Source organism: Seriola lalandi, unplaced genomic scaffold (genome assembly GCF_002814215.2).
Source record: "Seriola lalandi dorsalis isolate HSWRI2012SDOR001 ecotype SW California unplaced genomic scaffold, Sedor1 jcf7180002054874, whole genome shotgun sequence".
Taxonomy (NCBI): Eukaryota; Metazoa; Chordata; class Actinopteri; order Carangiformes; family Carangidae; genus Seriola; species Seriola lalandi.
The window spans coordinates 960,629-976,945 of record NW_019525427.1 but is presented as its reverse complement, the minus strand read 5'-3'; the positions used below and the strand labels follow the sequence as shown (position 1 = coordinate 976,945).

General features: G+C 42.7%; 1 protein-coding gene across 2 annotated transcripts in view; it reads left to right on the top strand.

Annotated features, from left to right (window-relative positions):
• Positions 1-16,317, top strand: part of LOC111671273 (unconventional myosin-Ic) — a 57,996-nt gene that overhangs the window by 35,509 nt on the left and 6,170 nt on the right. For both annotated transcript variants that reach the window (XM_087179850.1, XM_023428364.2), the window contains exons 2-19: positions 1,127-1,282; positions 1,850-1,965; positions 4,259-4,457; positions 5,530-5,610; positions 5,980-6,159; positions 7,610-7,708; positions 8,480-8,590; positions 8,995-9,066; positions 9,245-9,364; positions 9,775-9,848; positions 10,507-10,612; positions 11,511-11,591; positions 12,150-12,241; positions 12,381-12,475; positions 13,496-13,542; positions 13,658-13,738; positions 14,297-14,402; positions 15,504-15,621. In XM_087179850.1, coding sequence (XP_087035976.1) covers positions 1,127-1,282; positions 1,850-1,965; positions 4,259-4,457; positions 5,530-5,610; positions 5,980-6,159; positions 7,610-7,708; positions 8,480-8,590; positions 8,995-9,066; positions 9,245-9,364; positions 9,775-9,848; positions 10,507-10,612; positions 11,511-11,591; positions 12,150-12,241; positions 12,381-12,475; positions 13,496-13,542; positions 13,658-13,738; positions 14,297-14,402; positions 15,504-15,621 — 1,934 coding nt within the window. The remainder of the gene's footprint in view (positions 1-1,126; positions 1,283-1,849; positions 1,966-4,258; positions 4,458-5,529; positions 5,611-5,979; positions 6,160-7,609; positions 7,709-8,479; positions 8,591-8,994; positions 9,067-9,244; positions 9,365-9,774; positions 9,849-10,506; positions 10,613-11,510; positions 11,592-12,149; positions 12,242-12,380; positions 12,476-13,495; positions 13,543-13,657; positions 13,739-14,296; positions 14,403-15,503; positions 15,622-16,317) is intronic.

Sequence of the window (16,317 nt, the reverse complement as noted above, 5' to 3'; positions counted from 1 at the left end):
ATGTGACGAGAGCTTATGGGACAGGAAGGACTTACTGAAACTTTTGAGATTTATTTGTGCAAAACAAAATGTTTCTGCCACAAAAAAAATGTTGTTTCAAGGATGCAGCTGTTTCTTGGATTAAAGCTGACAGCTCACGATCTGGCCTCGCGTTCAGAACTGAAACGATTTGTCGATTAGTTAATAAACAGGATATGATGATTGTAAATTTAATATGCAAAACAATTCACTCAACTCATTCTCTCCTCCCAGTTTTGCGAATTAGAAGTTGAGAATTAGAAATTAACTCCTCAATTGGTGCATAGGAAAAAAAGTCAGACAAGCAACATTAAAAAAAACACAAGACACAGATAATTTTTAATAAAATAAGATAAATAATATAAAAAATGTGTACAAAACAGTAAGATATGAGGTGTTGCATTATATTATACAATAATAAATAATATGTTTGGGTTTTTCACTGTTGCCAAAACAAGACATTTGAAGATTATCTTTAAATTTGAAATAGAATTTAAAAACAAACGGATATTAATGAAGGATCATTGAAACGGTTCAGCTGACATTTAAAGGGCGACCAGAGGTGATGATTATGGAAACACAAGAGTGTGACGGCAGCACAAGAAGAGAGGCGCTGCAAAGGCAGTCGTACAGTAATAGTTGATATCTGTTTAAAGTTTTACTAACGTTAGCCGCCATAAGCTACGGGTCATACCAGACCGTGTGAGGCAGTGATGGCAGAACAAGTGAAGTACATTGACTTGAGAATTTGTTTTTCAACTTTTCATTTACAAGAAGATTTAGTTTCACCTGAAGCGTACCTTTACCTGCCTCCCTGTGTCTTGTACTGTTGGGGTCTTAGACAACACTCCTTCCACTGTTGCCGCGGAGCTGATTATTGATTTAGATCGCTGGTTTCCTGTAGCTCGCTCGCTCCTTCTCTTCTAATGAGGATGGATTATGTGCGTCATGTCGACCGTCTGGTGGTTCTTTCGTTCCCTCCCTTCTCCCCTTTTCTCCAATTTCGAGGAGTATGATTGATGAAGCGTTACACTACATGGGTTATGTTGTTACGTTCAGTCACTAACCCCACCCTCTCCCCCTCTGTCCCCCTCCTCCTCTCCTCTAGGTGGTGGCTAGTGACGGGGTGCGGGCTATGATGGAGTCGGCCCTGACAGCCAGAGACCGGGTGGGCGTGCAGGACTTTGTCCTGCTGGAGAACTACACCAGCGAGGCCTCCTTCATCGAGAACCTGCGCAAGCGCTTCAAAGAGAGCCTCATCTATGTGAGTGCATGAAGGGAGGGGAGGGGCTTAACGGCATGTGTACATATATGAGTCTCATCTCTACTGGATTTATTAATTTAATATTTTCTGTGAAGTAAATATCTTTGGGTTTCTGACCGTTGCTCGGACAGAACAAGACATCTGAAGACATATTTTCACTATATTTTATTTATTATTGGGCATTTTGTAGAATTAATTCAGATTGATCAAGAAAAGAATAATAAATATAATTCTTAGTTTCAGCCCTGCTAGCATTCATCGTCTTTAAATGATTCATTTTGATTAATTAATACTAATCTATAATGAACACATAAGCAGACTCTAGTGTGTGTCTGTTTAAGTTTGTTAATTTAACAACTGTGGTTGATGAGGATTGTACTTTATATACTGTGTATTACAGGATTATATATAGAGGACAGGGCAGTTATTTGTTCTTCTGTCACTTAAAATCTACTAAAGAAAGATAGAAGCTGATGTAGACAAGTAAAATGGTGATACAGTGTGTAGTTGTGTGTGATATTGTGAGTAACGTCATGTAACGTGACTGTATGTTTCCCCTCCCGTCAGACTTACATTGGTTCAGTGCTGGTGTCAGTGAACCCGTACAAAGACCTGGAGATCTACACCAAGAACCACATGGAGCGATACCGCGGGGTCAACTTCTACGAGGTCTCACCGCACATGTAAGTACACCGACCTCACCTCTCGGTACGCAGCTAAGCTGATCGTTAACTTTACATTTCCGGCGTCTAACCGGCACTCGGAGTCAAAGTACTTACTGAAAGGTCTTGAAAGAGACGACGGTCAACGGGAGAAAACGTCATCGTCACATAGAGTCATTAAAAACAATCATGTCTGTTCACCTGTAGTAATGTGCAAAGGTTTTAGGCCCCAAATCTTTTTAAAATGATCAGTTAACGTCATACGAAGTCCAGCAAACAGAATAAAAACTAAATCAAGGTTTTTTCCTGCCGCTGGAGAAACATTCACAGTGGACAACATGTTTGTTCCTACACCTAAAAATAAGGAGTCTGTTGAAGCTTTGTGAGTCATTTGTTACACCTGTATTTTTCTAAATGTTGTCACTGTCAGTATGTTTTTGTGGGAATATGTGAAAAGTGGCCAAAGCACCATTTTCTACTTGCTACGTAATGCTGTCATGGTCTGACCGTCCCTCTCAGCCAGACGCCCAGACGTCAGGTCATGAGGCAGAGTGTTTGTTGGAAAGGTTGCCACAGGAATGATCAGGGAATTCCCTGTTAAATCCCCCCAGACCCACAGGTCAGCTACAGAACAATCAGGCACATTATAGAGACTCAAAGTGGCGTCATCGAAAGATTTCTGAGTCTCTCACTGACTCTTTCTCCACTGGTAGTTTTTTTTTTTTTATCCCCCCCCCCTCACTTCAGCACTTGAGTGCAGGGCCAATGTTTTCTCTCCCTCCGATTGGAAAGAAAGATGTGCTTTGGCAAAGAGAGGTGGAGGGCTGCGGAGAGAAAACAGGGGAGGGAGAGATGGAAAGAAAAGTAAGCAAATGATAGTACCAGGCAAGAGTTTCCTCCCTTGAGAGGGAATTCCTCTGACCTGAACCTGACCCCCCACCCCTCTCTCCCCCCGGCACCGAGCCCTCCCTAATATCACACCCATAGACTCCACACACACACATACAGTACGATGCAGCTGTTTTTATCTTCCAGCAATTAGTCTGGTGTCAGAAATGTGTCCAAACAGGCTGAAACAACAGAGCGGTGCTGATAGCGGCGGACGGCCGACAGATGATAGCTTAACCACAACAGGCTGCATTCCTCTGTGGACCCAGTGATTTATACTGGTGGACCAGAATCTCTCCATGTTCACACACCGTCACTTTCCAGACACACGACTTTCAAGAACTTTATTAAAGTGCTATTTTCGTGAACATCATCACGACTGATAAACAATAATTTCACTAATATTTTTACTATCGATTTGTGTCAATTGTGATTTCCATTTTACACGCCTCCAGTTATTGTGTTGAGCATAAAAAAGTTTCTTATATTTTAATAAATATTTCATGTAAACTTTTTATTCCCTTTAACTGAACCAGATATTTTTCTCAGGATTTGTTAGGGACGAGAAACGGAGCTGACAGGAGGGTCGGTACTGGACCTGATGTTGGTGCATATCTGCTGAAGGTGTCATAATAATAATAATAATAATAATAATAATGATAATAATAATAAGAATGATAATTTCTAGGCACTCAAGGACACCTTACAACGCACAGTATTAGAAATAAAATTGCAAGAACAAAGAATAAAATACAAAATAAATTAGAATAAATATGATTGCATTGGACGCTGGTGTTGGAGTTAAACACAACAGGTAAGTTTGAAGAATGTTATTGCAGGTTTAATAATAAATATTTAATGTATCTCTCTCCTCTGAGGAATCAGTCGTCTGATGGTTGAGATGTCGAAGGCGTCTCTGTTCCCTGTCATTTAAAAGCTGCCGGTGGAAAATACATGAGCCGATATTTCAGGTCTTAAAATTTAACAGTTTTAACAGCGACAGTCGTAATAATTATTTCCTGTCTCATAAAAAACTCTTGGCAAGTGAAAAACCACAAAACACCAAATGATTATCATTAATGTGCACAGACGTTAAGGTTAAGTTCTTCCCTCAAGGCGATAAGTTTTGAGACGAGCACATTATTGATCGATTATATATTGAGCATTACTTCAAATCATATTCAAACTCAGAATCACATCTTGCATTACATCACCAAACGTCCAAATCCATTTTAGTTTATTGATTTATTTATTTACTGGTGTATTAACAGGGACGGTTGACTTTAATAATCGTTGCTGTAACTGTTCCAGAGTAAAATGTTCTTACATTAAATATCTTCCTGTTTGTCGCGTCTGTAACTCTGACCACCTGCCTTCATCACCTCTCTCGCCCCCTTCACTCCTCCTCCTCCTCCTCCTCCTCCAGCTACGCCGTGGCAGACAACTCGTACCGCTCCATGAGGACGGAGAGGAAGGACCAGTGCATCCTGATCTCCGGGGAGAGTGGAGCCGGGAAGACGGAGGCGTCCAAGAAGATCCTGCAGTACTACGCCGTCACCTGTCCAGCCAGCGAGCAGGTGCAGACCGTCAAAGACCGGCTGCTGCAGTCCAACCCCGTGCTGGAGGTGAGAGAGAGAGAGAGAGAGAGAGAGAGATTCTCCATCCAGACTTTATCATGATGCTGAGACGCCTCTTGATAAATAACGTGGCTGATTCGCTTCTTGTAGCAATGAGACATCAAACTGTCAGCGCTGTTTGAAATGAAGCGCTGATGAGACGGAGAGAAATCTATTATCAGGGATGCTGTTATAAGGATGTCGCACTGTCATGAATAATGTTTAATTATCTTTCCATTAGAGCAGACGGTTTCTTCCTAATGTCCATAAGTGCCGTCGCATCTTTGAGCGTAAACAGCATCCGCTCGATGACGAGGCGTAGAGTCGGGATTAATGGACAGTGACGCACACAAGAAGAAGACCAGAGAAATCAGCTGTTTTTCATCATCAATACTGATTTATCTGTTAAATATCTGCATCTATTACAGTGGAAATATAATCCAAATCACAATACGGCCAATTGCAACATCCAAAATTGCAGGAGCTGCAAAAAACAAATCACTTTCTATACATACTAAAATCCTGACTCATATCACAATCGTAATATCTGTCAAAACAATCTCAATCTGTTTGTTTTCAGCGCCGTTCAGCTCAAGTAGCTGTCGTCTGTAAACATGTGCTTCATTAATCCACGCTGGTTGAACGCGGCATCGTGAACACGTCTCAGAGCCGTGATTGTTTGTGTTTGTTTGACAGTCTCTGGTTTGAAGAACGGAGTTTACTGAAGTGCTTGTTTTGATGTCTGGCATGTCTCGGCCAGATGTTTTCCAGATGTGTTTACGTGTGTGTGTTTGTGTTTGTGTGTGTGTGTGTGTGTGTGTGTGTGTGTGTGTGTGAGCGCCCTACTTCCTGTACTTTGTGCTACTGTCCTAGACCAACACCGCAGGGATTCTGACACCTGTCTTCGTCACACTCATCCGCTCCCTCGTTATCTCTCCACCCCATAATCTGTCAATCATCATTCCCCCCCCCCCTCTCTCTCCCTCTCTCTCTCTCTCTCTCTCTCTCTCTCTCTCTCTCTCTCTCTCCCTCTCTCTCCCTCTCTCTCTCTTCTCCTTATCCCTCTCTATCCTCTCTCCAGGCCTTCGGCAATGCCAAGACGTTGCGTAACGACAACTCAAGCCGCTTTGGCAAGTACATGGACGTTCAGTTTGACTTCAAGGTGAGCGGGACGCTGTGATTTACCCCGGCAGCTACTTTTAGCACGAGTGAACACGGTCCAACAAATGTTCCGTGAGATGGGAGGCAGATTGTTGCAAGAACCAAAAATATTGTTTCCTCAACATGTTAAAGACTAAACTAAAAGAAAATCTGTGTTTTTTTTAATCAAATACATTGAATCCAAGTTGTTTTAATCAACCACATCACTCCTCCTTCCTGTATCTTATAACCTATTATGTTCTACAAAATCCACGTCGTACCTGCATGTTATATCAACCCTGCAACACCTCCTCAGTACCCCAGCCTTACCCACTCCTCCTCTCCCTCCTCTTTCTCCCCTCTCCCCCTCTGGCCTCTGTCCCGTCGGCAGGGCGCCCCGGTGGGAGGCCACATTATCAACTACCTGCTGGAGAAGTCCCGCGTGGTCCACCAGAACCACGGCGAGAGGAACTTCCACATCTTCTACCAGCTGATCGAGGGAGGGGAGGAAGACCTGCTGAGACGCCTGGGCCTGGAGAGGAACCCCCAGCAGTACCAGTACCTGGTCAAAGTGAGTATCCAGAACTTTGACTTCTGCGTCTACGAAGAGATGCAAGTATTTATCAGTATTTATCAGTATTTATCGGACTATCTGAAGTGGAGCTGCAGTGAGAAGACAATTAATTTATTAGTTGATCAACAGAGAATTTATCAGCAACTATTTTGATAATCGGTTTCCAGACATTTGACAGATCTAGTTTCTCCACAGTGACGATTTGCTGCTTTATTAAACTGAATATTTTGAGGATTTTTGACAGTTGGTCGGACAAAACAAACAGCAACAATCAGATGGCACTTGACAGTCTTAGATAATTCTGGTGTTTCACTAGGCAAATATGTTTTATGTGGATTATTTATGATGTCCCTGGCTCAGTTTCTTTATTTATTTGTTTATTTGATAGGGACAATATGTTAACAAACGCCAGTACAAAATACACAGTGTAAACACGCCAGATTGTAGGAAAAATGCAGATTTACATCCGCAGTCCCACGGCAGGTAACATGAAACTAAAAACACTAACACAATACACTCCTACAAATATAGAATTAACAAAATAAAAAAAAGGCAAATACATTTTTGCTGCATCCTGAGTTAAAAATCACGACAGATCTGTTTTGACTTTCTCTAGCTTGTTCTTTATATCACCTCTCCTCTGGAGTCAAATAAAGACGCTAGAAAAAGAAGAAGTTGCTGGTTTAAGTTTTGGATTTACTCGACAGAACTAATCTTATTTGAATGAGGAGGAACTGGTGTCAGTGTGTGGTAAATGTTTGGGTGTGGTTTTATTTTAGACGTGCATTTGAATATATGTGTTTGTTCACGGGAAATCCTGCAACGATGCCAGTTCATCGTCGAGTCTCAGTGACGTTTCTGCAGCAATAAAGAAAAACCTGTGGATGAATATGAATCATACACCTCTCTCTCTCTCTCTCTCTCTCTCTCTCTCTCTCTCTCTCTCTCTCTCTCTCTCTCTCTCTCTCTCCCTCTCTCTCTGTCGCTCTCTGTCGCTCTCTCTCTCCTGTCTGGTCTGTACTGTGTGTGTCCCAGTGGGAGTTCTGTTTAATAGGATCTCAGTGCAGAGAGAGGATCTGTCCTCAGGGGGCAAATCTGCCTTAAGGCTAGAGCTGAACCCTCCCTTCAGTGCGCACACACACACACACACACACACACACACACACACACACACAGCTACTGAGCAAAAACACCTTGTGTGTGTGTGTGTGTGTGTGTGAGAAAATAGGTGTTTACGATACATACAAATGGCTGTTTACTTTGCACGTAAGCACCAATTTACACGTCAGCTACTTTATTGATTTTGCTCACGACTTTGCAAGAGAATAAAAACTAAATTAAACTTGCTGGTAAATAAATAAAGAGCATGTTCAACGTGCTTTAGGCTGTTTACCAGTGGTTAATGTGTGTGTTTTTGTGTGTGTGTGTGTGTGTGTGTGTTTCACAGGGTAACTGTCCCAAAGTGAGCTCCATCAACGACCGCAGTGACTGGAAGGTGGTGAGGAAAGCGCTGAGCGTGATCGGCTTCAACGAGGACGACGTGGAGGTGAGAGCCGAGTCCGAGCCGCGTGAATTACACCTGACGTGTTTGTTTTCTCACCTCAAGTGGAGAGGGAGGCGTAAACACGAGCGGCAGCGTGTTTCTGTGACGTGGACGGAGCAGGTGGAAGCTTTTCGAAGCTCAATTTTCACCTCCTTCGTTCATTCTTACCGTTTCCCTGAAACACAAAAGTTTGAGTTTATCACAGATCATCTTTTAATAAAACATTTCAACCCCCACTGTGTTTATCAAAGTTCCTGCCTGAGGGGGGAGCGGCTGTTTCTGTTTCTGTCCTGCAGTGTGGATGCTTGTGTTTGAAAGTGTTAGTTAGACTGTGTGTGTGTGTGTGTGTGTGTGTGTGTGTGTGTGTGTGTGTGTGTGTGTGTGTGTGTGTGTGTGTGTGTGTGTGTGTGTGTGTGTGTGTGTGTGTGTGTGTGTGTGTGGCTGTTATTATTTGTGCTCAGCGTGGGAGTCGTCCTACATGTTCATGAGTCTGGGCTCGCTTCCAGAGCTTTTTAGATCTCGCACTGCTTACACAGTGAAGAGCAGGTGTGTGTGTGTGTGTGTGGTGTGTGTGTGTGTGTGTGTGTGTGTCCAAGCTAAGTGTAATCAAAGCCATCCTTATCTTCTGCCCATGAAGCCTCGACAGTAACTTCTTATCGTGCTGCAGAGTCTCATCTCTTAACCCTTTGCTCTTTCCTTCTTCCTCCGTCTTTCTCACCTCCCTCCCTCTCTCCGTGTTTTCACTCCTTCTCTCTCCGTGTTTTCTACTCGCAGGAGCTGTTGAACATAATCGCCAGCGTGCTCCACCTGGGGAACGTGCAGTACGGCGGGGAGGAGGGAAACGCCTGCATCACCTCCGACACGCAGATAAAGTACCTGGCCAGGGTAAGACGCTGCACCGAGCAGCTTCATAAACACTCCTCTAACAGGACAGGTGAACTTATTGATCAAGCATCTCTGAATCAGGAGCATTAAAAACTACTTTGACTAGTTTTTATCTCATAAGAGAGAAAAAAACAAATAAAGATATAATAGTAAAAGGGTGTCTAGCACTATATGAGATGCAGGCATGTGTGATAGACAGAATGACACTGAGGTGCATACTACACACATAAACATACAGTATCAACATGTACATGCTTATGTTTACAAAACAGTTTCAGTCTCTCAGTTACACTTGATGTCAGACATGATCAGCTGATCTCGTACCCAGGATGTCACGGTTGCCGAGTGGCTTGACGTCGTTGCGTTGCCGCTGTTTGTTTGCTAATGTTGTTGTTTTTCTGCAGTTGTTAGGGGTGAATGGAGCAGTGCTGACGGAGGCGCTCACACACAAGAAGATAATCGCCAAGGGAGAGGAGGTAGGTTTGGATACACACGGTCATTGTAGAGCCGGTGTGTGATAAGCATGTGAAGACAAAGCTCTACTCTCTCTGTGTGTGTGTGTCACACTCGTATAACTGCCCCTGCTGAACTCTGTCTGTGTGTGTGTGTGTGTGTGTGTGTGTGTGTGTGTGTGTGTGTGTGTGTCTCCCTCAGCTGATGAGCCCTCTGAACCTGGAGCAGGCGTCGTCAGCTCGAGATGCTTTGTCCAAGGCCGTGTACGGACGCACCTTCACCTGGCTGGTGAACAAGATCAATGCCTCACTGGCATACAAGGTACACACACACACTCACACACTCACACACTCACACACACACACTCACACAACTCACTTACTCCTGTGAGTGCAGAGCATGTTCATGTCTCTCCTGCTTATTCTGTTACAGCACAGCGCCACCTTGTGGACATTTACAAGTTCATAACGTGAACAGAACTCAACATTAAATCATGATGATAATAATTATAACTTCTTGTTGCTATGGATTTCATGTCTGTGAAATAAATAAATAAATCTAAATTAAATGTCCTGCATTTACACGTAAAGAAAATCAGTCTGTAAAGCCTGAAGTGAAGATTAATTTAATCATAATGCACATTTTATTCTTTTTAAGATAAAATGTCCATAATGTCTTAATTCCTGTCATGTAGATAATTAAATATGAGTTTTCCTCTGTGTCTCTGACAGGACGACTCCTATAAGAATTACTCTGTCATCGGCCTGTTGGACATCTATGGCTTTGAGGTCTTCCAGCACAACAGGTACAGTTATTGATTATTGATTTTCAAGAAAAGTTAAAAGGTGTGCACTCCACAAATCAGTCCGATTTTTAATTCAGTTCTCAGAGGAATAAAGTTAATTTCTGCCTGAAATATGATTGATGTGTTTACACTTTACAGCCTGAACCCACCGTCTTTATTTCTCTTTATTTCTCTTTGTTTCTGTTTGTTTTAGCTTGATATTTATTTATGTATTTTATTCTCTAAACTTCACTGTTTTTATTGTTGTTGTAAATCCTCTCAGCAGACTAGTTTATTTATTTGTTTTTATTTGAGTTTTTGTTAATTTTACTGTTTATATTACTGACTTTTTTATTATCTCATTATAATTATTATTATTATTACTATTATTATTATTAGAGCTTGTGTGAGACTGAAATGTGATTTGCTTGTAGTTCAGGTCCTAAATCTGGTGTGAATTGGTAATAAATTGGTAATAAATTGGACGCTGCTCAACAGTCTCAATTATAACTATAAAACCCTTTATAAAATTATGGACCTGCCTCTAAAAGTCACACCGTAACAAAACAAAGTGAAGAAACAAACCAGCATGAGTCCAACACGTTACTGATCCTGTGTCTCATTATTATTTTATTTTAAGTTTGTTGTTGTTGTTGTTGTTGTTGTTGTGTTGTTGCAGCTTTGAGCAGTTCTGCATCAACTACTGCAACGAGAAGCTGCAGCAGCTCTTCATCGAGCTCACCCTCAAGTCCGAGCAGGAGGAGTACGAGGCCGAAGGCATCACGGTCAGACATCACTCACCTTTTACTTTTTAAATTTTTTTTTTTTATGCAGGATAATTTTGCGTCTTACGTTTCCTCTCTCGTCCCCTCGTTACTCCACTTTGCTGTCACCTTCCATCATCACACCCCCTCCCCTCCCTTTAAGCCGGGGGGGTTTTGAGCTCCTAATGTGATTGTGGTTGCAGTCGTGTTTTCCAAAGTGAAATTGATAATTCAATTTATCACCCTACGTTTCACTGACGCCTTTGCTCAAAGTAATTTGCAGTAAGTGCAGATATTTTTAGAAGATGCTGCCTCATTAGGATCTACGCCCTTTACCCTGTTATTGGTCTTTTATTTATTCACAGTTAAAGTCTTTAATGATTCCTCTTTAGGAGATTACATGTCAAGAACAGGATCTGCTCTGAGAGACGACGTCTGGCTCCAGATGTCTCTTGTCCGTTGTCTTCATTTATATTTATTGCATTTTATTGCTTTGTTTTGCTTCTTTTTGAACAGCGGCCCTTTGTATCTCAGTCTGATGTAAATGCACTTGGTCAGGGAGCAAACAGGTTGTGGGAGAAACTTGGATTCACCTCTCAAAGAGCCCATTATCATCTGACATCAGGACCGTGGGCCGCGCTCTCAGTCATCTCTGTGGAAATTATGTGGCGGTTACTCCTAGCATAACCTAATAGTGCTGCACTCAGCCTGTGGAGCTGTGTGTTCATCGTGTGTGTGTGTGTGTGTGTTCACATGTGAGTGGGTGAGCAGTGCGCGGATTCCTGTAATTCTTCAGATGACCGACTTTACGCTCGTTAAATATTTCCGTGCAGATGTGAGTGTCAGCGGCCGATTGATGCCTCTGATCTGCTTTATTTCCTCATGATCTCTGACTGAAACATCGGCCTTGTGTTTTCAGTGGGAGCCGGTTCAGTACTTCAACAACAAGATCATCTGTGACCTGGTGGAGGAGAAGTTCAAAGGCATCATCTCCATTCTGGTGAGGAGACGCTGAGCTGCAGAGGCTCCACGGTTTAAAACGAGATTTCACTTCAAAAGAAAGGAGGAATTCACCTGTTAAATTCATTTTTGAAGGTCAATTTTGGCCAAAATATAAAATACAAAAGAACTTATGGCAAGATAAAGTGTCTTGTTAAAGTAAAAGTCACATGACCCAGCCAGAAAATAGCATACAACCCCCATCAAACCACAGTGTGTTTTTCAATCACCGATTAAACAAATGTAAGAAAACATCTTAATTAATGAGTGTTGATAAGCAGATTTGATCAGTTTTGGACAGATCCAGTTTTCCTGTGTTCCTCTGCCCACTGTTTTTATGCTAAGCTAACCGTCTCCTGGCTCCAGGTTCATATTACCTCACAGACATTAGCGCGGTATCGATCTTTCCATCTCTGTCTTGAATTCTCCGTCACTGACAATCAGAACCTGGTGTCGTCTCACAGTGCAGTAGATTATTATACCGTATATAGTTTAGTATCAAATGTATGTAAATGATCTGGGGGCACAATGTTTGAAATGTTGCCGCTCTGTCTCTCAGGATGAGGAGTGTCTTCGGCCCGGAGACGCCAGTGATATCACCTTCCTGGAGAAGCTGGAGGACACGGTGGGAGGACACCCACACTTTGTCACGTGAGTTTATCGGATTGATCCGATGCTCCTCCTCCTCATCTGTTCATCTGTTCTCGCAGTTCTTCAAACCTCAGCTTGAATATGAATATGCGTCCAGTGTGTTTACCGTCTCTGTGTGTGTGTGTCCGTGTGTCCGCAGTCACAAGCTGGCCGATGGAAAGACCCGGAAGGTGATGGGCCGTGACGAATTCAGACTGCTGCATTACGCAGGAGAGGTCAACTACAATGTCAACGGTGTGTGTGTGTGTGTGTGGTGCTGTCCACATCAAAATTTTAATTTTTTGCACCTGCACCTTTTGCACCAGGCAAATCTAGTTTTGCATTTTCAGAATAAGATGGTCATATCACACCGCTATCAGACGGTCACTAATTTACATTGATGCAGAATTTGCATCGAGCGTTTCCTCTGGATTTTACAAACGGCTAAGAGATGCTGAAGGAGGTTAAAGGGACGGATTCTAGAAACAAGTTATTTATTGTAGTTCGGCCACTGATTTGTGACAGCTCGTTAAAGACACTGTGAAACCCTCAACATCCAATCGCAGCAAGATCTTCTTCTTCTCTGTGTCATGACTCAGTCAAATCTGAAAACATAGACATGATACTTGATAGATTTCACCAGGTTTGATTTACACTTCCTGAATAAGATAAAGATTCATTAATCTGCTTGGAAATCATAGAAAATAAGATTGTTCCTAACTCCAGAACCTGCCTGAGAATCATCACAGTTAATTAGTGGCAGTTGTTTGTACGATTTCAAAACAGGAACTGCTAAAAACTAATTCAGCAATTTATTCTTTTAATGGTTGATTTGACAAAATGTAAACAAACAAACAAACAAACAAACACAGGCTTTAAGAAAACGGTCTCAAGTTGTGGCTCACAGCTGACTGACTGACTCCATGGTAACATTATACTTCCTGTTTACACCCCTCGTCGTGGGAACTCTGTCTCCAAAATAAATAGAGAAAGACAAAGAAAAAGAGAAGTTACAAATCAGTTTTTTTATGTTCCACTATGAATATTTTTTAACAAGACTATTATTGCAACTACATAGTAGATAATGAAGTTTAGTTCAGTCAGATTCTAACTACAGTAAATCTGACGTTCAGTCAATACGTAATGATGATAATACGGAAAGTATTTTGTGTTTAAAGGTAGAAATTTATCTGTTTGCAGAGAATCAATCACAAAGTAATGTGATATATCCAGTAACAGGATTAGGAAAGTAACATTTCTTCTTCTCTTCCTCAGGATTTCTGGACAAGAACAACGACCTGCTGTTCAGGAACTTAAAAGAGGTGAGAACCGTGGAACAGGAAGAACAGACCGGGAGGACTGATGCGATTGGAAGCAGCATCATGGAAAGCCGTGTAGCTGGTTTATTGTCTGAAATGTCGTCTTGTGTGTCTGCAGGTCATGTGTATGTCGGAGAACAAGATCCTGACCCAGTGTTTTGACCGGGAGGAGCTGAGTGACAAGAAACGCCCAGACACAGTGAGACACCTGACTGTGTGTGTGTGTGTGTTTGTGTTTGTGTGTTCGTGTGTGTGTGTGTGTGCGTGCGTCTGTTTTCTATAATCATACTTTCATGCGTCCCAACATACTTTCCCACAGCTAAACAAACAGTGGTGTGTTTCCCCTCCTCGCTGTTGAGTGGGCGGTCTGATGGGGATTCTCTGCAGCCTCCCACTCACTGAGGAATGCCCTGACACTTGTATGCCCTTCACACACACACACACACACACACACAAACACACACACACACAAACACACACACTTGAACAGGGTACTGTCACAGGCTGGCAAGTTAGACTCCCAGTCCTCCACACTGGTCCCAGTGTTCAGTCTGTCCTGGACCACAGTCACATCAGCCACTCCTCTTGTTTACGTAGCTCTTCTTAGCTCATCGTCTCTGTCCGCGAGCTTCTGTTTGCATTCGTTTCTCCGCTCATCTCCTCAGTCACTGACCGGCGTCCTCTCGCCTTCATCTCCGTCCTCTCCTAACCACCCTTTTCTTTTCTCTCTGGTGTCTGTCTGTGTCTGCCCCTCCAGGCAGCCACCCAGTTCAAAGCCAGTCTGGCGAAACTCATGGAGATCCTCATGTCCAAGGAGCCGTCGTACGTCCGCTGCATCAAGCCCAATGACTCCAAGCAAGCAGGTAGGAAGTCCGGTCTTTTATTTTGCTCGGTATGACACAGGACGGGAAACAGAGCTGCTCAGATACCTGTCACACAGTGTGGGACGAGGTCGGACAGAGGTGTGAAAGCTCAATTCAGAACCCAGACACCTGGTCATCCGGAGACCATTCAGTCATCGTGACGGGCAGAAATTATTTCAACGCTTATCCTCGTGATTCTGTCGTGTTTGCACGTCGCGGATCAGTCAAGTTTCTAAATCACAGTTGAGTAATTTATCAGAACACATTTATTTTCCCCTTTTTCACGATGGAAGAACGATATATATGTGCTGACATCGGGATATTCAGACAGAGGAGGTGGCTTTTGTGGAACGACGCTTTGGAGCTTTCTGCCATTTTGTGCTGAGCCATGCTTCGACGTGTTGTGTCACACAGCACCTGCAGGTCTATCACTGACATGGAAGCAAATTACAGGCGTAATCAAATGAATCTAATGAGCAACTGAAGTCCTAATTTATAGTTTCAATTTAATACCACTGAATTTATAGCATTAGCATTTTATTTTGAAATCCTGGTGTTGTCTGTAAGCTGAATGTTATTGGACATTTTTTTAACCATAAAAATAACCTTTTAAAAGTTTTAGAGATTCTCCAACCTACTGACAACAGGTTGTTTTTCATCAGTGGTCAGGTGGTTTTTATCTGCTGGTAGTTTCCAGCGGTTTGATGCCAGTTTCATGCACCAGATCTTTGTAGGAGGAGAAGAAGCAGCTTAGCAGCTTTAACACTGTAATAATTTCCCAGAAATCTCACGTTAATCGTTTTGCTTTCCCTAATTCCGACCAAAGCGGTTTGTTTTGAGCGGCGTCAGAAGCTGCAGTGTAGCTCTCCGTGTGGTCGTCAGTATATCGGGCCGGGCCTTTGTTTCTCTCCACAGTCGACCTTTTGTTCATTTCACACTGTCTCTCTGTCCCTCGTCACTCCTACTCCCGCTGTTTAGCATTTACTGGTTTTCTCTGGTTCATTTTGTCCAACGGTCGTCACGTCTTTTTCTTTTCTTTTTTTTTTACTCAGACTGATTTGCTCTGATTTGCCCTGCTCTCCCTCTGCTCCCTGTCCCCAGGTCGGTTCGATGAGGTGCTGATCCGTCACCAGGTCAAGTACCTGGGACTGATGGAGAATCTGAGGGTGAGGAGGGCCGGCTTCGCTTACAGACGACGCTACGAGGTCTTCCTGCAGAGGTGACCAGATACTGCTCCGTTTCTCCACCTGTCATGATTTACTACAACTTACAGCAGAAACATGAGGACGTGCTCACGACACACACTTTCTTGTGTTTGTAGTTCACAATGATGATCGATATCCTCTTCGTGAAATAGATAAAACATAAAATACACAAAACTGAGCTGAGAAAGTTCAGAGTAACGTAAGGAAGTAAAGTTAGTCGGACCCAGTGCTGACTGACTTACCTACGAGGAACGAATGAATGTAACAGATATTTCTTTAAGAGAATGAGAGTAACGGAAGAATATTCCTTTCACCTCAATATGAATGAATCCCTACAATCTTAATTATTAAATACCTGCTGTTGTAGCGATAGTGTTGTTCCTCCAGGTGCAACAGGTATTTGGTTTCCTGTTTCCTTTATAGAACAGGATGATTTAAAGTCCCAGGGTGAGTCTTGAGGAAGACACTAATCCTGCACCAGCTCACTCCCAGCTCTGAATAACAAAGTCAGACATATATATAGATATATATATATATCCTCAGCTGCAGCAGTGAGCTGTGTTTACCTGTCCACTGTTGGACGGACTGAACCGTGGCAGGACTTTAACAAACAGTAACTTCATTATCGATTAACCTGCCAATTCTAATAAATGTCCGAAAAACTTCCTAAAAACCAAAGGTGAATCCGTCGAACTCCTTGTTCTGTTCGA